This window comes from Ascidiella aspersa, chromosome 3 (assembly GCF_963924565.1).
Source record: "Ascidiella aspersa chromosome 3, kaAscAspe10.2, whole genome shotgun sequence".
Lineage (NCBI taxonomy): Eukaryota > Metazoa > Chordata > Ascidiacea > Phlebobranchia > Ascidiidae > Ascidiella > Ascidiella aspersa.
The window spans coordinates 9,993,765-10,019,209 of NC_139449.1; the positions used below are offsets into that span (position 1 = coordinate 9,993,765).

At 35.7% G+C, this 25,445-nt stretch overlaps 1 protein-coding gene across 1 annotated transcript; it reads left to right on the forward strand.

Annotated features, from left to right (window-relative positions):
- Positions 1-23,633, forward strand: LOC146159130 (uncharacterized). The gene is made up of 18 exons (XM_083384390.1): positions 1-219; positions 997-1,090; positions 1,828-1,925; positions 1,999-2,108; positions 2,890-3,129; positions 5,348-5,664; positions 6,216-6,374; positions 7,889-7,985; positions 9,900-10,109; positions 11,156-11,314; positions 12,848-13,157; positions 13,868-14,044; positions 15,099-15,902; positions 16,558-16,786; positions 19,297-19,575; positions 20,632-20,991; positions 22,320-22,411; positions 23,112-23,633. The coding sequence occupies exons 1-18, from the start codon at positions 143-145 to the stop codon at positions 23,209-23,211; spliced, it is 3,912 nt and encodes a 1,303-aa protein (XP_083240516.1). The 5' UTR covers positions 1-142; the 3' UTR covers positions 23,212-23,633.
- The last annotated feature ends 1,812 nt before the right edge of the window (positions 23,634-25,445 follow it).

Here is a 25,445-nt window from a genome sequence, read left to right on the forward strand (position 1 = left end):
AATATAGTGAAACGCGATTGCTGTAAACCCATTACTGACTGAAATATTAACTATAATCCAAACGGACATTTAACTTTTTGCTGTTAAATTATGCCTTCATTTACAGTAATGTATTTAATTTGGTTTAGGGTTTGTAGTAACAATGAATACAAAAAAACCTGATGATGGTGAAAAAACAGCTTTTCTAAATGGCCTGCAACAGTTTTTGAATGATAAAGGGTAAGGTTTTACTTAATAAAATAATTTTGCCCATATTATAAATGTATAAAATTTATATCTATATTCTGGTAGCAAAAAAAATATACATCATCTAACTTGCTTACAGTTAAATTCATTTATTTAGTTTTGTTGTAACACAGAAATGTAAAATACTAGAATGTTTTTACTTGCAACAAAATAAACCATTAAAATAATGTTTCGCTTATTTCTTAAGCCTGTTGGAATTTTTTAATATTTGTCTTTTTAGTAAAATATAAGTATTTATAATATGAAATTTTTCTCTGTAATATATGCCTTAACTTTTTGGGTTTAACCTACACTTTACTTTTAATTTGTAGAAAAAATTTATTGGACGGCAAATAATTTTAGTTGTAACGATTTACCCTAAATATATTGATTTTCAATGAAATATTGTACATTTTGGACACATGATTAAAAAATTTGGTCTACTATAAGGGGTAAAATATTTCGTAGTGTAAATCTATTAGAGCCAAATAATGCTATGCACTAATCAAATAAAAAACAAACCAGCACAAAACAAATATTTGCGAAAGGATAATGCTTGGCAGATGTTTTGGTTCATTGGAGTAGGGTTTTTGGATTAATGAAGACTACAGAAATAAAATTTTATAGTGGAAAGTGACATTCACCACATCGGTAAAACTCCTACAGTAGTTGTGGGTATAGTGTTGTGTAGTGTGAAAAGAGCAATTTACTTTGTTCTAATGTTTTGTGCCTACTACTAACTTTTAAACTTACAATGTAACAATTTTTTAGAAAAGTTCTTTTTCCGTATCCAAGGCTTGCTGGAAAGGTCATTGATTTGCATGGATTATACAACAGAGTTACATCATCAGGTGGTTCCCAAAAGGTATGATCGCAATATTTTTGGATATGTCTGATTAAAAGAAGGCAACATTTGTGTCCGCGTTTAAAAAATTTAAATGGCATTTTTTATTATGTATAAAACTAGTATACACAACACATGTACATATTTTTTTTAAAGTAAAAGTTAAATCCTTTTGGGATTAGGTTTAAACACACTGTTGTGAAAATTTGTGTTTATAGCATTGTTATGTTAAATTGCCAGAAATTCCTGAAAAGAAGTTATGTCTTATAATAAAAGCCTTTGTCCACTGCTTTTTTTCTATGAACACAAACAACTTAACCTGAGCACAAATAACTTGACCTGCTAAAAAGCAACAAACTAAGTTAGTTAAAAAATAGTGAAAGAAAATAAATTTAAGCACACCATCAGGTTTTATTTTTCAATGAAAAAAAGTTTTAAACAGTTTTTCCTGATACAGTCGCAAGGCTCTTGCAGGGTTGGCACAAAGTCTTAAAATCTTGAAAGTTCTTTAAATTGATTTGCCTTTCGAAAACTATTTGAAATTATCCTATGCGCTGCATAAGTTTTAAGTTTAAAAACTGCCAGTTTTTCAACTTTTTGTTAGTGTGTCGGCCAACCAATTTGTACTTTTTTTTTGTCTGAATTATAATAAAAATATGTGGAGCAATTTAAAAGCTATGAATTGTCTTGTCAGGTATTTAAAATTTCACTTAAAACCATAGAAATGTAATGTACTTTGTTTTTTTTTTTGTTTTAAGGCCACTGACAAGGAACTTTGGGAAGATTTCTTACTGGAACTAAACTTTCCTGTTGTTTCTACGAGCCTTTCATATGGTTTGAGGACCATTTACCACAGGTTGAATATACATGTGGTGTTTGTTGTTGGTAACTCTCTTTGAGGTCTAGAATATAACATACCTTGTTTGCAGATATTTGGAAGAATACGAAAAAGTTCACTACTTTGGTGATGATGAAGTGTCAAAAAAGCAACGAATTGACTATTCTATTCGTCGTTCCAGACATCCAAATTATATTTCAGGTTAGAATTTTTGCGTTTTATATAACCTAATTCAAAATTTGACTAAAAGTCACATGAGAAAGATGAACTGTAGTAAAACAACTCAGACCAATGTCGGCTGTGTTGAGCTGATAAATTTAAATTGATATATTTGTCTTAACTTTTACTGTAGTATGTATTACAATGGAATTGATATTTGTGGCATTTTTGTCAGCTAAATTTATAAAAGATTGCACGGTTGCCAGCTGCTACGAAGTCGTTTTAAAATCTTTTTTTTAATTTTAAATGTATTGAAATTGACTCCCTTATAAAAGTTTTTAAATCATTCTCGTTTTTTTTGTAAATAATTTAAAAGTTTTTTTTATTTGTTTTTGCACTGCACAATGGCAGCCGAAGTTACGTGTGTTTCAAAGTGTGTTGACTATGGCATTTTTGTTTTGCTTCCAAAAATGATTATCTAAACATAAGTTATTTAATTTTAGGTCTTTAAAAAACTATAAAAATATTTGCTTTAAAAAGTCTTAGTTGAATATTACAAACCTGTGGCAACCCTCCATTGACAAACGCTCAAAACATGCCAAAAGTTTTATAAATAGAAATACATTTTATTTGTAACCCTTACTTACAATTGTTGTGTTGTAAAACCTTAAGTTGGTTTGTCCAAACATTTTATAAGATGCGTTTAGTAGTTAATTTGTTATAAGCGGAACATTAGTGTGACAGTCTCCTTAGCCGTTGCAAGTTGCAATAATTTAAATTCAAACATAAATTATCAACAAACACCATGTTTTCCGTGTTTTAGAACATGACCGAGCCAACTACGGTCTCAGTGCAACGAGACTGTCTGAGCCTCGTTTCGCAACAGACACCAGCGATTACGAGAGGATCGCATTCTCCCTGACATCCGGTCTCCCGAATGAGGTTGATTTCGCCATAAATGCTTGCACCCTCCTCTCAGGGGAATCCCGCCATGTCCTGAGGCTTTCAAGGTGCCCCCAACTGCTTGAAGCACTTCTGCTTCACGCTGGGATAGTTTCACAGGGTAAGACCTCTACGTTTTCACAAATTAGATGGCAGATGCTCTTAGTTCTTAAGCAGTGGCTCCCAATCAAGCTTTTCGATACACCCTGGGGTGTCAGTTTTAATGCTCAACATGCCCACTGACCACATATGTTTTGGATTCTTTAGGATTTTAGGTATTATACTGTTTTATGAAGCCTCCTTATTGAATATGTACAAAAAATGGTTATATCTGTTTTTAGCTTGCACTCACACTTACACACTTTCTACTAAACAATGTTATTATAACTTGACAACATTTTTGCTAAAGACCATATTATTATCAGTAGGGCGATTATAATTATTAAATTAGAATTTTGACCCATTAGAAATACATTAATTTAAACAGAGTAGTGTTTTATAAAGTACTGTATTATTGTCTTGGTGTCGTGGATCTCTTAGTCACGATTTTTGAGTTTCACCAATCGGTGGAACAGAAATCTTTTTTTTCTTCTAGTTTATACAAAACTCGCGTTGATATTCAAGGCATTTTAAAAAAGCAGACAAACAACTATAGAAATGACAAAGATAAAAAGATGCTGGCTATTTTAGAAAAGTGTTGAGTAAACTGTTAAAGAGGTAACACACACTGTGCATATTATCAAAATAGGAAATGGTTGAATTGTAAACCCTCACCAATAAAGACAACAAAAACCATTCAATACCATATTGTCCAATTATCAGAAATACCCAACTATGAAGCAAAAACAAAGCTTGAGCTCAACCTTAATACAATAATCTGGGCATGTGTGCTTATTTCTGACAACATGTGTATACCATATATTGCTCTAATGAAGATATAATACCATTAAATTGTTGTTGGGTGTTGTTTAAAACTAAACTTTAGTCAATTTTTTTAACTGAATGACAATTTCAAAAAGCTTGCTACAGTTTTGTTACATTTGTAAACAATATTTGTCCATTTTAGAGAATTGAATTTGGTCATTTTTGACAATTTCGACCTAAATTTTGACATAAGGGACTTTTTTGCCTAGTCAAAAAATAATCGCCCTAATTATTTATCAGTTTTAAAGAAATAACTCTGTAGCCAATGTTGCCTGTTTACCAGCATGCATTTAATGTACAAATAGGTTACTTTTCAAAAAGCTCACTGTAAAAACCACTGGAATAAAGTGCAATTACTAAAATAAATATCACTACATGTTTTACCGCCAATATCTGTTATTAGAATATTGTTTATTATAACGTTTCGTAAACAGTGCAAATGCGCTGTAATCCGGTAACCTTTACTAAAAGGACCATAAATAATATAGTTTGGGAACCACTGTTCTAAGCCTGTTGTGTCACTGTCCGTCACAAGACTTTTTTGCAACAATTTAGATGAACAAATCTTATTGCACAGTAATGTTGTTTTCTTCCACAATTATTATAATGGCTTCTCTTGTGTGTTTTCTTGTCTCTACCTTGTCTGGTGCAATGTTTTTTTTCTATTTATCATAAACTACACTTTGCAATAAACAAACCTGAATTAATAACACTTATTTTCGACAATTAAGTCATTTATTGCTCTTTTCCTTCAACACAATTGAAGTGTTAAGAAAATAAGGCGCTGTAGCTATGCAGTGAAGTTATTTTGTGATCAGTGTGGAATTCTTCACTTTGCTTTTATTGCCATTTTTTCTATTAAAATAACCGATTAGGTTTAAGAATAGCGGAGCTACAACTAGAGATTGACTGTTATCACTTTTTTGGACCAATGTTAATACCCGTTTTTTTATAATTTTGTCAACCGATACCTGATACCAATTACCGATTTTTTTTATATGCATTGGAAATGCTAAAAACTTAAAATAATTGAAAATAAAATCCAAATAACGCTTTAGTTTATACATCTTTATAAATTATTGAAGTATTATATTGCATGTTAACTTGGTGTAATGCTAAAACCTAAATTTTTTTGATCAAAAAATGGGTATGTTGTTTGTTATACAAGAAAAATGATATAATATTTTCATACTAAAATATCCGCCAAAGTATCGGCCTACATTTACCGATACCGATATATCAGTAGAAGCCAAATATCGGCCGATATATCGGTCTATCTCTATTTACAACCTGTGCTGTGTATTGTAAAACTACCAACTTTTATAAAAATATTTATTTTGGTTTAGGCATTTTATATTTAAACAAACAACATATATAAGCCTCGTCAAATTAGTTTTGCCACTTCTCTCACGCAGACATAAACTCCTATGCAAGCATTGCCGATTCATGGCAAGAGAAGAGCGGCCACAGCTTTCAACGCTTTTGGCAAGACACGATCGAGGCCAAAGACGTGCTGAGGGAAATGCTGTTCGACTGCTGGAAGCCAAACCAAAAAACTGACGAACAGCTGAAGACTACATCCACTTTAGATGTCCCCACAAGTTCAAACAGTCTGGATGTTGTCTTTTCCAAGCTGAAGCCAGATGATTGCTCGCACAAGGACTGGTCTTTCCTTTTTCAATCTAAGCGCAGTCTTGGTGTGCAGGATTATGAAGGCCAGCGAATTCTTCAGGTATAATGTGTGTGTTTGGTTGTTCGATGAATAACATTTAAAGCTGATTTAATTAAACAAAATCCACAACAAACAGTATTTATTTAAAATAATAAAGCATTAAGTTGCAAAACTATTAAACCGGAAAATTGTTTAGGTTTGATCAAAATTATGATTTTACCTCTGCCGATTTCACCGCTACAAATACAGCTTTTCGTAGTAGACTTAAAAAGAAAGATTGGAATGTTAATTTTTTTATTTTCTGGCTTTCATTTAACAGAAAACTTGCAGTAAAAAAAATTATACCCCATATATTGCTTAATTGTTTATTATGAAATTAAAAAAATATAAACTTTCTTTAAACAATTATTGCTATGGTTGTAAATTATGACCAGCATAAGAAATTGCTAAAGTCTTATTAAACTAAATGAATGTTGTTTAACCCCTTAAATGGATTTCAGTTGTCACATCAAATCCACAACTTACCGCTAAAAACATTTGAGCATATTTGTATTAAGCTAATTTTTCGGTTTTACCAATTTGTTTCATGTTTTATTTTGTAAAATTTTCAGATTGCCCTCGTGCTGCTAAACCTATCGTTTGAATCCTTCAATGTGTCGCTGTTGGCCAAGAACAGGCCGTTGATCAGATTTGTGTTTCTCTGCATTTACTCCAGCTACTCTTCACTGCGTCAGACCGGCCTGGACATCTTGGGAAATCTTTCATCTAATGTAAGTGCTAATAAACTCCACTCCATTTCTAACCACTCAAGCAGTGTGGTATTTTATATATATTTGCATAACATGTTTGAAAATTTAATGTGTACTAAATTTTGCTTTACTCCTGCCTAATGGCAAATCAAACCTTAAAAAGCTATGCTGCTAAACTTTTTTCATCTTGCATATTTTGTGCTTTTTGTATCCTTTCTCTCTTTTTAGCGTGATGTTATTGTAACACACCTGTTTTTATTGTAGTACTATAACTAACCTTTGGCCCTATTGTACCATTATAATATTTGCCTTCGAATATCGTTGGTAAACCACAAGTTTATTTGTTATGTAGAAATGCAAACTTGACCTGTTATAGCACTCACAGTTGCCAACTTGATTTAATTTGTGTTCCAAAACAATATTTAAATTTCTTTAATTATTATTAGAATCAGGCTACACGCATTGTCAATTTTCTCCCATTTATTATTTATATCTTAATGATGTGATAAGCAGTCTTACTTTATTTATCCAGGTAATGTTACTTTTATAACTCATGGCCAACGATTTTATCATTATGCACTTTATATATTAGTATCACTGTGATAATTTGTGATTTATGTAACTACTAAATATCTTGTATTCAGTTAGTCTCACTGAAATTCATCAGTTAACTCAGGGTTTCCCAAACTGTGGTCCGCGGACCATTGGTGGTAGTCCGTGGCAATATGACAAGAAAGCTTTTGCTATCCAGTATCGCAAATCTTACTTGTTGCGCGAATATTAGTGGGTAAAAAGTTTGTTCTGAGGCATAGATAAAAAACGAAGTGAAGTTAAAGGATAATTTAATTGTGTAATTATACTGCCATTGAATTAATTGTTAAGTACAATAACTCAACTTTAATTGTATTGCGGTCCGCGACAAAAACAGATTTGCAAATAGTGGTCCGTGGTCCAAAAAAGTTTGGAAACCCTGAGTTAACTCACAAACCTTTTGGTCTTCCAATATAATATAAATTTCCATTAAGAATATAGCATGGAAATCTAAAAACTAATTTTGAGAAAGGCCAAATTGAAACCCGTTTTAAAGCAAACGAGTTCAATTAAAAATGCTGTGATGTGTTCTCCTTTAGTGTATTTAGATTCCATTTCAATTTTACTGTCGTTTTACCCTATATAGCATATTGTTCAAGTCTTGAACTACAGTCGTTTATTTATGACATCATTAATTTTATGCCGACTGTAGTCCATGCGTTCAAATAATTTTTAAGGGGCAAGGCATTATATTTATATACATTATATCTATAAAGCTAAGAAATTCATTTTTAAAATTGTTAAAAAACATTTGATCTTTAAAAATAAAATTTATTTACATTAAAAATATAAATATATAGCACTAAAATTTAATTAATTTTAGAAACAATGCCAATGCCTTATTTCCTGATAGAAAATTTAAAATAACAATTAATTTTATTTTTTTTTAGTTACAGATTAAAAACCTAATATAAAGCAATTTTAAGACATTGTTTTATTTACAGATGACTATTGAGTCCTTGGGAATAAACCTCATGGAACGAACGTACCTAACAGCCGAAAGGTGCATCAAGTCACCGGACAAGTTTAATCAAATCAGAGGTAAGTTCTGGTTACAAAACTATATAGCAACATATTTACAACACCCAGCCACACAAATCTGACCAAAAAAGCAGGCTTAAAAATTTTCTACTAAAAGGTTAATTTTTAAATAACAAAAATGCCTTTCTTTATGTAACTTCCATTTTTGTTATCACAATAAAAATTACATTGTATAAAATGATATATATATAAATCCCCATTTAATTTTTAAATAAAAAATGCTATTCTTTATGTAACTTCCAGAACTGTGCGATCACAATAAAATAAACTGTATTGTAATTGTAATTTGAGCACCATACCCACAATTAGTTCACATTGTCTGTCTGTCTGCTGGTTGCACTTTCTCCTTTGTCATGACATGGGAGATTCCCAGGGGAAGCCCCACTGTTGCTTATTTAGTCTTTGTACAATGATCAAGCACATTAAGGAAGTCTTGTATAGTGGGGGCGAAACAAAAAACTCCTGTTTTTTAGAGTATACCAAAAATGATTAAGAGATTTGCAATAGTGGGTAGCTTTATTTGCATGCTGTCCGACAAATGTCTGCACTTTTGGGCATTTCTAAATATTGGGTACAGTTAACATTTTGGTTGTAAATGTTTTATTTTACAACTTTGATCTCCATTTATCCCTGGATCCCACAAGATCACTGCTTTGTAAGGATTATTAAATGTAATATGTTGAGTACCCCAATTATTGCTTTACCTAAATTTTTAAATAGTGCTCAAATGAGTTTTTTTAAGCTACATACGACTAGAGAAGTGTCTAATTTGTTTTCTTTAAGCTACATATGACCAGAAAACTGTCCAATTTTGTTTTTTATGTTCTGTTGTATTGAAAGAGATTAGTGTTTATCTAGGTGTAAATAAGACATGCCCAAATAAGTGTTCATTCGACTACTGTTACGTGCCTAATTAGCAACCGGTGATAATTTTGTAGTGCTAATTAAGCACATAACATCATACTAATATATATACATTGCAAGAAATGGTTTTATCAAAAAAGGAACAATAAAAGTACAATAACCGCCCGACATACTTGGCAAATAGATTTTCATTGAACCTTGTTTTCCTGGTCCTTTCATTGTAGATTTATTTGTTCTAGTTTTATAGAGTATGACAGTTAAGTAAATTCCCATCACTCCACTGACATCATAAAGGAAACCTTGTTATGCGGCTAAAATGCACGACCTTTACGTTTTCAGACTGAAAGAAAGTCAACACCAAAAAAGGTCTTTAGTGGGGCCATTTGAACACCAGTGCACACTGCACATGGTAAAAAATAAAGAAACCAATGCTGCTATTTATTGAGTAAAGCCTATCGCTAACTCGTCAAAATAGACTCCATCTTTCCCATTTTAAGTCTTTAAGAATAAAACATTAATCTAAAACAGGGGTGAGAAATTAATTTTAACGGATGGTCTCATAAGAAACTTAAAATGTTATGGCGGGCAAATTTAAGTCAAATTTAAAATTGAATATATGCGACATATTTGTTTTTAAATGCAAACTTTAATGTAGACTTAAAGGGGGACATGACGCATTAAGCGCAGGTAAAACTTGTACATTGCTTGATATTTTGGCATTAAAGGTTAAAATAAGCTTAAAAATGTTAAAATAAGCCCAAAAAATATATAAATATTAGGCTAAGTTTGTTAAACCTTTTGTTTGAGAAATGCCACATGCAGAGGATTCTATTTGTCTGCAAATATGCCAAAAAATCGTGTGCAACATACAAGAAAGTCAGAACAGAGAGATTCGCTTGAGGCGCGAAAACAATTTCTATTTCAGTTTTTAAAACATCCTAAATATAGAGTTTGTGGGGCCATTATGTTGCCCGGGTCCAATCTACAATAACCATAATTATGTCTGTCGTCTTGAAATTTGATTTAAATATGTTCTGTTGCCATTTCCAGGGTATGAAGTGTTGGGAAATCTATGTAAAAGCTCGGGAAACAAAGAGAGTCTCCTGGTTTCCCTAAATGACAACATGTTCAAGTCTTCAGTGCTGGTCTTAACCATAGGGGACATTGAGCTGGCTCTGGCAGCCATCGAGGCCCTGTATTCACTCTCAAAGCTCGGAGAAGAAACATGCACCAGGATTGCAATTGTTCCAGGCAGCATAGGTGATCCACTCAAATTTAATTTATTATTTTTTTGGAAAAATATAAAGTATAAGTTGTGTAACTATGTTTAAGCATTGTAGTGGCAAACTCAGCCAATATGTAAAGAATTTGGTCTGATTTTTTTAGGTTATTTATCAAGGAAAAACTATTTCATACAACTTATTTACCCATTTTAACACCAATGTTTGCATATTGATATAAAAGGCGCTTGTGATTTTAATATTTATATAAAAGGTTTTTTTGGCAACTTTCCGCACATTGGAATGACAAATCCCTAAATATTATCTTTCTATTTGAACAACTTATTTACTGTACCTATTTCAACACCAATGTTTGCCGAGTATATAAAATGCCCTGTTTTTTTTAACATTTGTCTGAGCTGTTTTATCGGCAACTTTCCACACTTGCTACAGCAAATCCCTAAATATTATCTACTATTTAAACAACCTATTTACCTATTTCACACCAATGTTTGCCTAGTGATAAAAAAATGGCTTAAAATTTTAAATTAAGTAGATGCAGCACACATGACATCAAATTAATAAAATAGTGCATTTAGTCTTCACACATTTATGTCAATTACTTATTTAAAGTTCAAAAAAATGTGCTGAAAAGCCATTTTTCGTACAAAACAGCCTAACAGATGTTGTTGAAATGTGACATTTGTACCATGACTACTCACTTTTTTACTGCAAAACAGGTTTATTTATGGCTATTCAATTACAAAGCAATGTAAAAAAAGAAAAAAAAAATTTCAGGGGGAAGATAATTTATTTTTTTCAAAAATTTTAGCCCAAATCTGAATTTTCAAATTGACGTAGCGCGGTTAATACTGAACCAAACGTGCTCAGATTTGGTTTGTGGGGTTTTTAGACGCAACCTAAGGGGGTCCCCACTAAAATTTGACCAAAAAGTGTTTTTTTTTTGAACAACCCTAAAATTTACGTTATACAAGGCTTAGATATTTGTAGAACTTCTCTGAAAGGTTTTATTGCCCACTTTCCAAACTTGGAACAGCAAATCCCTAAATATTCTCCTCTTTACAGATATTCTGGTGTGTCTGATCACTTTCAATGTGCGAACGCTGGGCTCTGGCCAGCTGTCGGCGATTCGCATTGCACGACGAATTGCTCCTGCACAGCCACAACCCCCAACACTTCAGCAAGCCCCTCCGCCACCCCAATCAGTGCATCAACAGTATCACGGTGAGAATTTTTTTAACTTGTCCTTTTAAAAACAAGCATCAAAATATCAAGACGTTGCCAAGCCTTTATTTCAGGTGCGCCGAATCATAAAAAGGCACGAGAAAAATCAGAAAAAGGCAAACATAATGCTTAGATCAGCGGTTCTCAACCTTTTATGTTTTGTGGCCCCCTTAGAAAGGCTTTTAATCCTCGTGGCCCCCATCGATTATAAAAAAATTAGCTAGAACTTGTGGTGGCATCATTCTTTCTTCGAGAATGCTTTTATCACAGTGATTTATAAGTTTTGAGGGTCCGAATTACACATTTAACATCACCAGTGAGCATTGCAGATTTTCGACATTTATTAACACGAAACCTTGTTTAAGCTTTCTGTAAAAACGTATTTTCAATAGTAAACATGTGAAAGTATGTGCAGTTCAACTATTCTTTTTCCTCTTAAACTGGCTTTAGTTTAACAAAATTAATTTTGCAACAAAATTTATCAATGGAACAACAACAAATCTATCTCTACGAGCCAATCTGGTAATATTGTTATTTGACGTTTTGTGAAAAAAATGTTCAACTGGCTTGCATTAGTTTTGCTATCATTCTAACTTGCCGTTTACAAACTATTTAAAATGCTGGTTAAACGTTCCAAAGAAATACGGAGTAAACTGGAAAAACACAAATGTTGGTTGTAAGTGACGTAACAATGTTTGGCTATTAGGCGACAGACAGAGAATTGCAAGCTTGAGGTCAACTGTTGCAAAACTTCTCACGAACAGCAGGTAGTCACATGTAAGAAAAAAAAAGTAGATTTAAAATTACAAGTTTAAGTTCAACTGAAAAAATTGAAAATAGAGACACGGATTTGCAATACCACGACATTGCTACAAACTTATGCTCATGGCCCCTCAATTACAGCTCCGTGGACCCCAGGTTGAGAAACCCTGGCTTAGATAAACCAGGGTCGGTTTAACACAACTGGAAATGGCTGTGTTGTTTGTTATCTTTTCTATTTCTTCGTAAAGATCTTTGGAAAACCAATAACAAAAGATTGCTTTATATTTGTTGAAACCTAGTCGGTGATTCTCTCTTTGTTAACCAATTGGGGTTGACTTAAAGTAAATTATTATAAGTGGTTTATGAACAATCTTAGCTTTTTTGTGCATTCTTACTGCTTTTTTTTCAAAGTATGTGTAGGGTTTTAAATGTTAATTTATAATGTATTCTGTGTGAACAAGCCTACCTAGTTTTTTTTGTTCAATGCAACAAAATGAGAAAAACTAAGTTTTCCATTTATACCTCTGTAAATTCTTATATGGAACACATAAAAAATATATACACTTCTTCCTGCTTTGTTTAAAAAAATATATAGGTTTTTAAATTTTATATCAAACTATACTTTTTACATTTTATAAATGCACATACCATGTGCAAGCAAACCCACTTTAAAGCATATAGGCAACTTTTCCAATGCAATAATAATAAGCAAAACAAAGTTTTAAATTTATACCCTTGTAAATTCTTATATATGTTTCCATAATTCCACAGTTCAACGCCCAGGATTTTCCCAACAAGTACGACCACCCCACGCCGTTCAGCAAAACCCAGCCATGCCCCCTATGCTGCCCACTGTCCCACCTGCTCGGACAACATACCCCACCCCAAACTCAACCCCCCAAGTGGCAACTCCACAGTCCCAGCCGAAACCGACCCCCAAAAAAGACAGTAGGCCGGTCGGAGCTGGACCCACCTACACCCATTCGGAAACCAATTCCACCCCGCCTGTATACCACTACATACCTGCTCCACCGCCAGATATTGTTCTCGACAAAAGCCCAGAGTCTTTTGCTCAACTTTGGTGAGTATGCATTGTTAATATTTTGTTTCTCAGCTGTTTTTTTACGTTATATTCAGATTTGTAACATTTCCTGCTAAGTGGGTGTTTGTTCCCACTTTATAATGTCAAAAGATGAATTCTTTGTTTTTTAACCCCCCATAGAGACATCCTTGTGGTGAGAGCACTGTATAAATTAGAATAACAACATTTTTAGAATAAAGTCTTTTCAAGAATAATACCAAAGTTGAACTAATACGATTAGTCAGGATAAAGCCAAATTAGAAATAATAGCTAAACAAGTCAGAATAAGATCTAAATAACCTTTTTTACCTTGCCCCAAACCCAACTGCATAACTAACTTCTCTATTAATTTTAATGCTAACCAAAATTTTCACCACAACCTTTAACCCCAGACAAATGCAAACAGTCCATTGCTAACTAGGACAACCAAACAATTATACCGAAACGGAAAAAAATTGTTTATTTATTTTGACATTCTAATTATATTAAAATAATACGTTGAGAGTACCAATTTTGGATCTTAAAATCCTACAAGTTTTCTTTAAAAAGTCTTTGAATGTGATTTTTTTTCAAAAAATTGTGTGGCAACCCTGACGCATGGAAAATATATTTTCTTCAGGAACCCAAAGCCTTAAGTCTCATAGGCGCCTCGTTGTTTTTGCTCTGCTAAATCTATTTGATTGCAGCAATAACAACCTACTGTTCTTCAGGGTCTGGGCAACATACGAGCAATGCGGCAACGAAGACGGTAGCGTTCCTCGGGTTCAACTCTTTGCCGACTACGCCTCGGCTGCCGGCCAGTATGGCATGTGCAGCAAAAATCAAGTGCTGCCAGCCGCCGATTTCGGCAGGTGTCTCCAAAGGGTCTTTTCCAACACTGCTTCCAGGTACGTAGCGTAACCTTGCTTTGCCACCATGAAGTTTGGATAGTTTTGCCGAAAGGTATTCGAGTTTTCGTGGCACGATCACAGAATGCTGCAGGCAGCTGTCCAATTGTTGTCCTTACTTGGTCCCCTCTGAGCCTATCCAGGTAGTCGACAACTGCCCGGGAATTTGTCTAGGTCTTGAGTTCAAATCTCATCACAGGCTTGCTTTTCTAGCATTAATGTCCTGAATGCACTTAATAACAGTTAGTTACTAATTCAATAAAAGATGTTATGAGCAAAATATCTACAAAACGATGTTGAAAATAAATAAAGAGATATTTGAAACATTCACAAAATGTTACTTGTTGCACTATGGCTTTGGGCCAAAGCCTTTGGCATTCGTTCTACGTCTATAATACGATCTTTTAAAATGTAGCCTAGTGTTGTATTTGCGGACCATTTCAAATTTCTTCCTTAGAAAAATGAATACCTCTTCATAAATTGTACCGGTGTACAGCGCTTTGTATTGTTGTGAACAAACACAAAAAGGTGCTTTATTGAAAATTTGCTGCCCTAAGTTTACTGTCGTTTGAACTGACATGTTCAGTTTGTTGTAAATTTCGTAAGGAGTTCAAGAAATGTTGTGCAATTCATTTAACCCTTCCCAATATCCCTGATCCATTATTTCTAGTGTGAAAGTTGGCTGAGGCTTATCTGCCACCACCACAGTTCTATTGCAATTTTGGCAATTATGATTATCAAATACAGGGTTTTCCAAGTTACAATATATATTTTTGACAATATAGAATTATAACGCTTTAAGTAACCAAACTATTATTCTTACAATAAAATAATAACACAACATTGTTAACGTGGTCCTAAATATTTCTGTATGATTTATGCTGTATTAATTTCTTTTTTACCATGGTCATTACATAATTTCAGTTTCAATTATATCTTGAACCTCGTAATGACGCAATTCTTGTCTTATCAAACCAAATATATTGTGTGTTGGAATAGAATGTAATATAAAGGACACCAGCTGAATCACTGACTCAGTTGTTTATTTTGTCAGGCTGTTCAACGACTGCAACGGCCAGCCCATGTACCACATCACCGGCATCCGAAAACGCCAAACCCCACTGCCAGTGCCAGGACACCATCCCCTCAACGCAGACCTGGCAAAAAGCGCTGCTGCTGCTGTTCAGTCCCCCAAGGTTCCCACAGAAATTGTCACCCAACCCCAAGTTTCCGCCGGCGCCGAGGCCCTAGCTCCCGCAAACGCCGCTGTTCAAATTCCAGCGGACACGGCTACCCCAGCTGTCGCTCGAGTTTCGCCGGAAATTGCGGGCGACAGCACCGCAGCGAACTCCGTCGCCGGACAAACTAAAAAGCCCGCCTCCGCTGAGATAGCGGTCGCATCCCGCGCCGTGGAATTCAGTTCCAAGCAGCACAATCCTTCCGCCACTGATCTCAATCATAGGACGTCAACTTTGCAGGCGAACGGTCTGCCGAACAGTTGCAGCCCGAAATCGTTACTAAACGGCGACTTAGAACCAACGTCCGGCTTTCCCGCCGAACAGATTAAGCAGAAAGCTGTTGCTTCGCCCGCTACGAAACCTAGCCAAAGCGCTGAAGAAAATCACCTCCCAAACGGCGATTTGTCAAATGACGTCGACTGTGATACGAGCGCCGATCGACTGAAGCCTCCTCTACACTGTGAAGACTCGATAAACGGCAAGAAAATCACCGTTCCATCGACAACTGCAACGGTAGCTTGCGCCGAAAGCGACGGTCCCACTCGAAACTTAAAAGGCGAGGTGATGTGCAATGGAGTCGCTGAAGAAGAACCACCGCCATTAAGCAAAGTTGACATGATGTAAGTTGTTGATAGTTACTGTGTAAAAACAGTAACAGTAACAGTTACTGTGTTTGCGAATGTTTTAGCCGTAAAAGTATTCGTCACCCGACAATACGCGATAATTAGGAAAACAGACCTACAAATTCTCAAAACAACTTGATACATTATTTTTGGCCATTTTGATATTGAGTAACTGCAAAGTTATTTCACTAAAGAAGCATTGTTTTTCTCCTTTAAAGCTTTTGTAGGTTTATTTTTTTAGAATCACCCCTTTTGTTTTAACCACTAATGGTTGCACCTTAGCCTAACAAATTCGAATCCACGTGTTTTTTTGAGCATGTTGCAATATAATTGTATATTTCAACCAAAATTATCTAATTTTTTCTAACAAACTTGGAGAATATCAAACCCTTAGAATCGTTCACCAGGTAACACATAATATGACGTACAAAGCGACTATGCCTGTATTAAAAAAACTTTTACCATAGTATTAGTCCGCTGACAAATTTCTGTGCATTTAAATGTACCCAGCTTTAAGACCTGCGGCGGTTCTCCAAAACCCGCTTTGCAACAAGACGCTCAAAAAATTAACCTTACAAAATCACAACCCGGGCATAGCCAACCGCAAGCAAATGACATCCAAGTATCACGACATGATCCATTCACTTTGCAGCATGACAAACGACCTAGAAGTGGGCCACAGTCCGTCGTCCGAAGTGGCTTTGGTGAACGGATCTATGCCACCATCACCCGAAGACTGTCCGACGTCTAACGAGCAAGGCAAAGCGCAGCAGCACAAACTGAACAATGGAGTCCATCATGCGGATTCCAAGCCTGATTGGTCACCCCATAAGGTCGCCGGCAAAACGCCTGATCCAGCGGCCGATGACACCACTGGCAAGGTTAGTAGTTTTTGAACTTTCGATTGTGCCAGTGTTCCTGAACCTTGTTTCGTGCTGACCCAAATACTGAAGCATAAGGTAAACAGCGAAGCGTTGGCGACCCCGTTCTTCTAACTAAACATTTTGTGAGCGAACAAAACGTAAAACACACGCTTAAATAAACTGGATTATAATTATAATGATAACCGTATTTCTTTTCAAAATTTAAAGATATTTTCCTCAGAACCAATCCAATATATCTAACCATATAAAACTGATGCAATCCAACGTGTATAAACTAATACAGTCGGTGACTCAACGAAATCAAACGTCAACCCGAATAGGCTGAGAAGCACTGGTTTATGTGAATCGAAAAACGGTATTCTAGCTTATAGGCCAATTATACATAAACTGTGTAAAGCGGAACACTACTTTGCCTCAACAGATTATTAGGCGGGTCATGAAATTCTTTGTATTTTTTGGCAATTTCTTAGTGTGCATGCACGCTATACATTAGAAAACCTATGATATTGTTATATTTACTGTTGGCTTGCCGTCTACTAGTGGCGTTTGTCAAGTTATGATATTATTGTTTTGTACAAACTGTATTCTGCGATAATTCTTTGATTTTTGTGGTGTGCCAGTAGTAAAACCCAAGTTTTAGAATCCCCAGTATTCTGACAACCAATACAACTGATATTATATCGATTTTCCTATTGTCGCTAACTCAAACAAAAAAAGCATTTGCAAACCATAGGAACCCATAAAAAGAATTATTTTCAACACCACGGATTTATTCCGTGAACCCAAAGGTGTGGTTCAACTTTTCACCCAACAAAATAATTGCCTTGAAATATATACAAAAAATCGACTCCTACCCTCAGCCAACTAATAACGTGGTAAGATATCGATGTACTGTTAGTTTCTAACTAAAAATAAAGTTCGTAAACGGTTCTAATATTTCCTTATAAATTCATCCCCGTTTAAGTTTTTTGTTTAAAGAAGGTTGAACCAAGTTTAAACACAGTAACATCTTTAGATACCACAGATTTGTTGTTTCGCTTAATTAGATAGTCACCTGATGCTAATAAACAGTCTTAACATGCGAAACTAGTTAGCGGTTATATGTAAATTTGGACAATAATAGGAAGACACTGCTTCACCCTAGGTACTACCTCGTAAACCAGACTTGGACAACTAGATAATTCTAGTTTTCTAATTCGTTGAATTAGAGCAAAATGCGGCTAATTCTACTTCTAATATAATTTGTGAATTGCTTGTTTGCTCTAATTCTAGTTCTAATCTAATTTGAATTTTACCAAAAATGCTACTTTGTCCAACGGCATTTTTAGTCTCTCAGTTCAAACACAGATTTTCAATTAAAATTTTCTGGTTGGAACGACTTGTATGTAATTTTTACAGGCTAAAAAGCATAAAAATGCATATAAATTGGCACACACATATTTACCATTCACGTTCTTATAAGAATAAATAGTGATTAAATTAAATTGGTTGTAAAAACTAAATGTGATTCTAGTTCAAATTCTAGTTGAAATTTGATTTTTTAGGAATTCGGTAATTCTAATTCTAATCTAATTTGAAAAAAACTCAAAGCGATCTAATTCTAATTCTGATCTAATTTGGAAAAACTAAAATGCTCTAATTCTAATTCTAATTTAATTTTAAAAAGCTAAAATAAATCTAGTTGTCCAAGTCTGTCCTATACGTTGTTTCCATTTACACTTTGCAAGCCGTGCGGGAGGTCGCAAAATCAAAATACTAACAAACATTTTAACGCTCTTTTTAACAAGGGTGGTTTGAAGTTTGTATTAGCAGTCTAAGAGAGATACAAAGCTCAAACAAAAGTGACTTAAAACTTTGAAACGTTCTCTTAAACGCCTTTTGTTTCACTTTGTACGTGTAAACTATAAAACAAACCTGAAACAAACTTGCGATGACTTTTACCGGATGCACGGTATTAATAATTTAGTTGTTGCTGTCAAAAGCACAATGCAGTAATAACAATGTGATGCGTTAACGGTAAATCGTGCGACAAAGAACAATTGAATATGGCTACCGAGTGTTTGTCCCTGTTTAAGGTTAGTGGTGTGTAATGGTTGGGACTGGAAATTAAGTTAGGGTTAAAATCATAGGGAAAGTTAGGTTGTGGATGGGTTGAGGTAAACGGTTGTATCTAGGCCTTGTGGCCATTCAGGTCATATTCTGACGTGTTGATTGTATTATTCTTATTTAGACGTTATAACGACATTTCGGATTTAGTCCTATTTTGATTTGATTCCGAACTGTGCTGTATTCCGACTGGACTATGATTTATATGTTGCTTTAGTTGGGTGTTTCAAAACGTGCTGTAGGAAAGCAATTTTTAATCTTGTTTGTTTTGTGTTGACAATAGCAGTTGTACTGTTTTGTTTTCACAAGGATATTTAAAACACGTCGGTTGATCAAATTTTGTATCCTCAGAAAATTAGTCATTTTTTCCAAATTTATAAACCTTTAAATATGAACAACAGACCCAGGCCATCACATCGCCCCAAACCGCCCCGATCGCCCCCACACAACTCGACCGCTACTACAAGGTGCAGCAAAACGAAGAGGAGCCAAAAAGTTCCGAAATTCCCGCTACCGCCCCCGTTCCCGGTGTTTCCCCGGTTGTTGGTAGCACCAACGGCTACCCGGTCGCCCCCAGTTCAACTGCGAACCCTACTGCCCCTGCATTTCTTCCCTCTCCAACGATGCCTACTGCAACTGCTACTCCTGCTGCTAACAACGCCCATCAAGTTGTGGTGCGGGTACGTTTTGTTTTGCTAGTCCTATGTGTCAGGCTCTTTTTGGAAATCCCGATTTATCGCAATTCCAGGTAAATAGACAACTGTGACCTTCGCATGGGCGGGGGGTGCTAGGCAATTCTTCACCGACATAAGCTACACTTTTTGTCTGTTTTGATTACGTAAATTAAAAAACAAAAGTTGTCCAGTTTTGCTATGTTTGTATCTCTGTTTTAAGCAAGTCAAGTCGGTCCAAGGCGCTGAGATGCATACTATACGTCATGGTGCGCTGATTGATTCGTAAACTTGGTAAACACCTTGTAGTAAATTGGGCTATAAATGCCGTTATTTCGAATCTCAGTTTTGTGCCTAATGTGTCACATATTTTAAATTGGAAATTTCTGTCAAATTATCCAAAAAATGCTATTTTTTGCGCTGTTCGTGCATTTAAACTGGTTATGAGCTGCCTGTTTGCATTTGTAGCCATACAAGTTCGCTAAAAACAGCTTATCTATTTACCAGTGTCAGAGTAAGAAAAGCAAACATTTGCATCCGCAGGTTGTACTTACGCATCCGCCTTAGTTATTGTATTTGTTAGGGTCAAAAAATGCGCCTTCTGTGCAACCCATGGATTACATAGGATTGTCCAAACAAGATGGATTAACGTAAAACTAAATCCGATTAAAATAGTTAATTTTTTTCAAGTTTTATTTTGTAGATGAAGACCGTCGTATTTTCAACGGCTAGTTTATTAGTAATGTCGAAACAAATTGGTTTAAATCCGATATCCCGTATTTTTTTTAATAGTTAACTAAAATTTTCATTCTAGTCGACAAGCGATTTAGCTCAGCAATTTATGAGTATACGTACGGAAAATGATCAAGACCGTTGATGTTTTTTTTTGATACTTTTGCTTATCAACTTTTGTCCAAAATATCTAACCAAAATACGAAACTCTGATATTCGAAACGCCACCATTAAACAAAAAACAGTGTATTCAAAATCACAATGCCCTCCCAATAATAGTAATTAATAACCTCTTTCAAGATAAAAAATGTTTAAAAAATATTCTTCTTTCAGGCTGGCACAAAGCGACCAGCGAACACACCCGTCGTTGAGCAACCACCCATAAAGCAGCCCCGCATCCCACCTGCCGCCCCTAGGCCCCACCAGCCCCAAGTTCACCCCGTACCCCCACCCTCTTCACACTCACTTCAGACAACCACCTCAGGTCACGTAGTATCCGCACCCAATCATAACCCCGCGATGGGGCACACCGCCCCAGCCCCTCAAGGCCCCTCGTCGGGTGCGCCTCACCCTGGGTCTGCTGGGACGGCTCCGGGGGGCAGAAAACCTCCTCCTATCGACCTGATGGCCCCCAATGCGTCGATGATGGTGCTAATACGGAACACCGGCAAACAGCCGTTTGAAGACTTTTCCGTGAGTAGATTTTTGATGATTTGTCTTGCGCTTCCTGGAATGTAGTTGATACTGTTGAAATATGATTCGTGTTATAATTAATAGGGTTGTGTTATTTCGAATTTCAGCCGATACCTCATGTAGTAGTGACCAGGCTGGCAGAATCTTGCCAGCCTTCTGGTGACAAGCATTTTTTGCGAAAATTCTTCGGTTTTTGGTCGCGCCCCTAAACTTAAATGATGTGTTCGCCCAAGGAATGTATGAACCTTGCCATGTTTTGGCGATAAACAAGGCTATTAGTAAGTAAATTAGACGACAAAACGTAGCGCCGAAGGCGCAAAAATTTTTGTGACATTAAGTCATTAACAAATACATGCACGGAAAAAATATTCTTTGGTTAAATTTCTAATTTATATTGCTCGAAATAATGATATTTATAATAACATTTAATAGAAATTGTCACAGTCATAGTGCAACATGCCACATAGTATGCATATTACCTTTGGGATAGATTTGTTGAAAACAAAGACACATAAACCTAGCAAAACCAGACTAAAGTACGCGCGAAGCACGAAAATGTTTTGCATTTGCGTAATTAAACAACAAAAATATACTTTAGCCCTTAGGTGGAGAAGCATAGCCTGGTACATTCTTAATATGCTGATGCGAATGTTATACCTGTACAATTAACAGGAATTGGGAAATCTACTCAATATACAGAAAATCAACTCAATATAGAAGTACTTGCCAATTCAAAGTAAAACTGCCAACACGTAACAATTGTATGATCAAAAGTGTGTACTTTTTAAAATAATAAACAGTCTATATGCCTTACACTGGCTGTTTCTCACTAAACAACGTGCTTCACACTACTGTCACCTTTTTCAAAATGACACAACCAAATGAATTTCTGCCAATTGTAGTGTGTTATGTTATTACATATTTCCGCTGTTCAAAAATAGATGTGATTAAATATGTGTGGAAACAACCACAAGGTATTTTGTAAATTGGATGTTTGAAAAAAACTTTCTTAAAAAATGTTTTGAAAAACAAAGAAAAAAAATATTTTTTTTTTCAATTTTTTTTTTTTACACTAATTTCTTCGGTTTTCTGGCTGATTCTTCGGCCGACATAGTCGCCAAGTCCCAAGCATTCTGCCATACTGGTAGTGACTTGGACGTCCAATGTAAGGGTCAAATCGACTTTAACCAGATTACAAGTTGTTTTGTGGTTTTTAGTCATGGTTTGCTGTTGCTAGGAGATGACGGGTTCAGTTTTAGGCGAAAAGTTTGAAACGTTCCTCATTTCTGTTTGTGTTTTGCACCGTTTTTTGTATTTTTGCTTTACAGGACGAAAAGGAAGACCCTATCAGCAAAAGTCTGCGACTAACTTCCACTCTCATTCTCACGAACGTGGCCAGGCATTGCGATTACGGCAGAAGGTGGGCAATATCTGTCTTTTTATCTCGTTTTTAAATCGCTTGCATTTTTTAGTAATATCCTAATTCCTACCTTCTAAAAAAATAACGGTTTGGAGCCGGTAATCGATTTAAAATTCCTGTTTTCTCTAGTGATAAATATGTGACTGAAATTTAATTACTTTAAACCTTCAAAGAATGTATTTTAAACTCAGCAACTTTGTTTCAGAAATAATGGCGAATGTGGCTTTATAAACATTGATTAAAAAAAACTGTTTAAAAGTATGTGCGAAATTGTTGCAAAACCTGCACTAAAATCAGTCGTAGAATAAATATCAAACTCAATAAAAATTAGGTACGCTTAGATATTCGTTCTACTTCTAACATAAACCCTACAAACATATTCTCTCTAAAAACAGTACAAAATCGAATGAATTTTTTTATTACCTTATGCTGCCAATTTTTTTCCTGCAATACTGATGCCTGAAATTTAAAATTATATAATTTAAACTCTGTATTTTAGGAATACTGTGGCTTTATAAATATTTAATAAAAAATGCTATTTAATAAAATTGCCAAATTGTCGCAAAACTAAACAAAACCAGCCACACTTCTAAATATACCCTCCTACCATTGTGCTAAAAAAAAATCGAATGAACTTCCCAAAAAGCTGCCATATTCTTTCCCGCAACAGAGTTGGCTAATTTTTCTTCTCCCTGTTTAGTCTTCTCCAGCGCCACGAGAACTGGTTCGCCCAGTTGGCGATGAGCGGTCTCGACTGCTCGCCCAATCTCGCCAAGCTCCTCGCCGACTTGGACAGATAGCGGCCGCCCTAACACGCCGCCCGCTGCCGTCGGGTGGCGCACGAGAGATGGAACGTACTAGCGAGTGGCGTGGTAACGAAGCAGCAGCCGTAGTTGTTATCCCCGACCGAACCTGAAGCCTCCAAGCGACTTTTGACTCTAGAAATCGTTCCTGATTTTTTTTTAGTTTTAGGAGCGTTTTGTTTTGCCGCCTGTTCTTGTCCGAAGATGCGATGCCGCGTTGAGAGTGGTCTACATGGAGAAATGGACTTTGGCGGAGTTCCTGCCGTATTTCAAACTGCGTGTCGCGTGGATAGCGTCGCGTGTCGCTGTGGCGAAAGAGCGCTACAGCGACGTCGCTCCCAACTTTAAACCTCGCAATACTCCCCCCTCTAAAACCATGATTTCCCGTGCAAAAGCACTAAAAAAGAAATCCTGTGAAAAAGCAATAATCTGCCATTCACCAACCCCGTTCGAATTGACTTTGGTTTTCACGGTGAGACTTTCGCCTCTCACGCGTCATCATCTTTCACGGATTTTCACGCGTGAAAATTCGCCATGACTCCTCCGTTGGCGAACGTTTAACAAACACAAGATTTATAGACGCCCGACCTTCGTCGCGACGGATTTACTGTGTTTTTTATATTCTATCATTTTTCGACGTCACCGCTATGACGTCACTTACGCGCGCGTTCACAACATTGTTTTTTTTGCAGTATTGTGTGCAAAAACATTTTGTCCTCCGTGGCAGACACTGGGAGGTCACTACTTTAATCTTCGTTATTTTCGACTTTTTTGCAGCGCGTTACACTAGAACAATTTTAACCTTGCCCCATTTGAGCTAAAATGGGAGTTTCTTTGTTGTTTTCCGATAAAGAGTAACTTTCATTTACCGATTGCGGGGTCTGGTATTTTCAATTTAGGTTTAACCAAGTACCCTGGTCAATTTACCGGCATAAGCTGAACTATGTGTTCAGTCCGCTTAAATTTGTATCGCTTTCATGGTTGTGCATAATGTGCAATTTCAAAACTTTTGGCCGAAATCTTTCTTAAAAGTTGAGAATTTTTAGCTATGTAAATTCGCCAATCCGCAACCGAAAATTAATTGTAGGTAAAATTTGCCTTATTTGTATTAAAATGTAGAAATTGGTATTAAATAAGAACTAAAGTCGGCGTAATTGATTGTAAAATTTAACTAAATCGAACATCATTAATACATAAATTTAACAGAAATAAGTTGTTTGATATTCCAAGTCTGCAAAACAACTAAAAATAACTCAACTTACGTTCCTCTTTTTTCTCTAATCTGACAAACAGTGTGGCGTTTGGCCATTTATCAACTTTTTCAAAAACACCATAAAAATCCGTTTTTTGCTGGGCCTCCTTTTTAGTTACGTGGCCGCCATGTTGAATCGCGAAATGTTTGTGCCGAAAGAAAAGTAACAGGCCACGAAATTAAACCAAGGCTCCGCTAAGAAACCGTATATTTTCACTTATTTTATGGGATCTAAAATTTTTACTTATAGTTCAATGAAATCGAAAATACGCGGTTAGCAATCGTTGAGTAGGTTTTCGACTCCCATAACGGATAATTATTTATTTTCAAATAAACTAAATCGATGAACATGATCAGTTCTGCAGCACGTAAAATATAGGACTAACGATCATAAAAAGTGAGTTTTGTAAAAATGAAACCCATCACGCCATTCGGGTTGCTCTTTACAAAACTGGCCTTAAATCGGCGCCCAACTACTTTCCCCTTGTTTCAAAGGTCAAACATGAGCTTGTGGCTTTAATAAACTTATTTCCAATGCTCGCTGAAAATGGTATACCACCGTCTGCAAACAATCATATGAGGCGTTGGTCCTTAATGCAGTAAACTCTTGCAAAACCAAAAACAAACGAAGCTATATTTATTCTTCCGCGCTAGAGTTGTCCGATACCTCGTTTTTTAGTCCGATTCCCGACATTTTGAACACAGATACCGTGTTCCGATACCAAAATACATCCCTACTACTAGCCAAAATGGATAAAATTTGCACGTTATCAGGCCAAACTTGCGGTAAAACACAAAATCGTTATCTTCAAATGTCACGTCACTTTTTCTTGTGAAATTTACCAACCCGTGGTAAATTGGATTTATAAGTTTCTCAGCGGACAGGTACCGATACCAACCAAGTATCGGACGGGTACAGTTGATCCGATACTATCGGACAGCCTTATCTCGCACTGTTGTGGACACGCGTTTATGCCTG

Coding starts and splice junctions, on each gene's coding strand:
- LOC146159130 (XM_083384390.1), top strand. CDS start 143: ATGAATACAAAAAAACCTGATGATGGTGAAAAAACAGCTTTTCTAAAT. Junction 7,986..9,899: donor CAAGTTTAATCAAATCAGAG/GTAAGTTCTGGT, acceptor TGCCATTTCCAG/GGTATGAAGTGTTGGGAAAT. Junction 15,903..16,557: donor TTAAGCAAAGTTGACATGAT/GTAAGTTGTTGA, acceptor TTCACTTTGCAG/CATGACAAACGACCTAGAAG.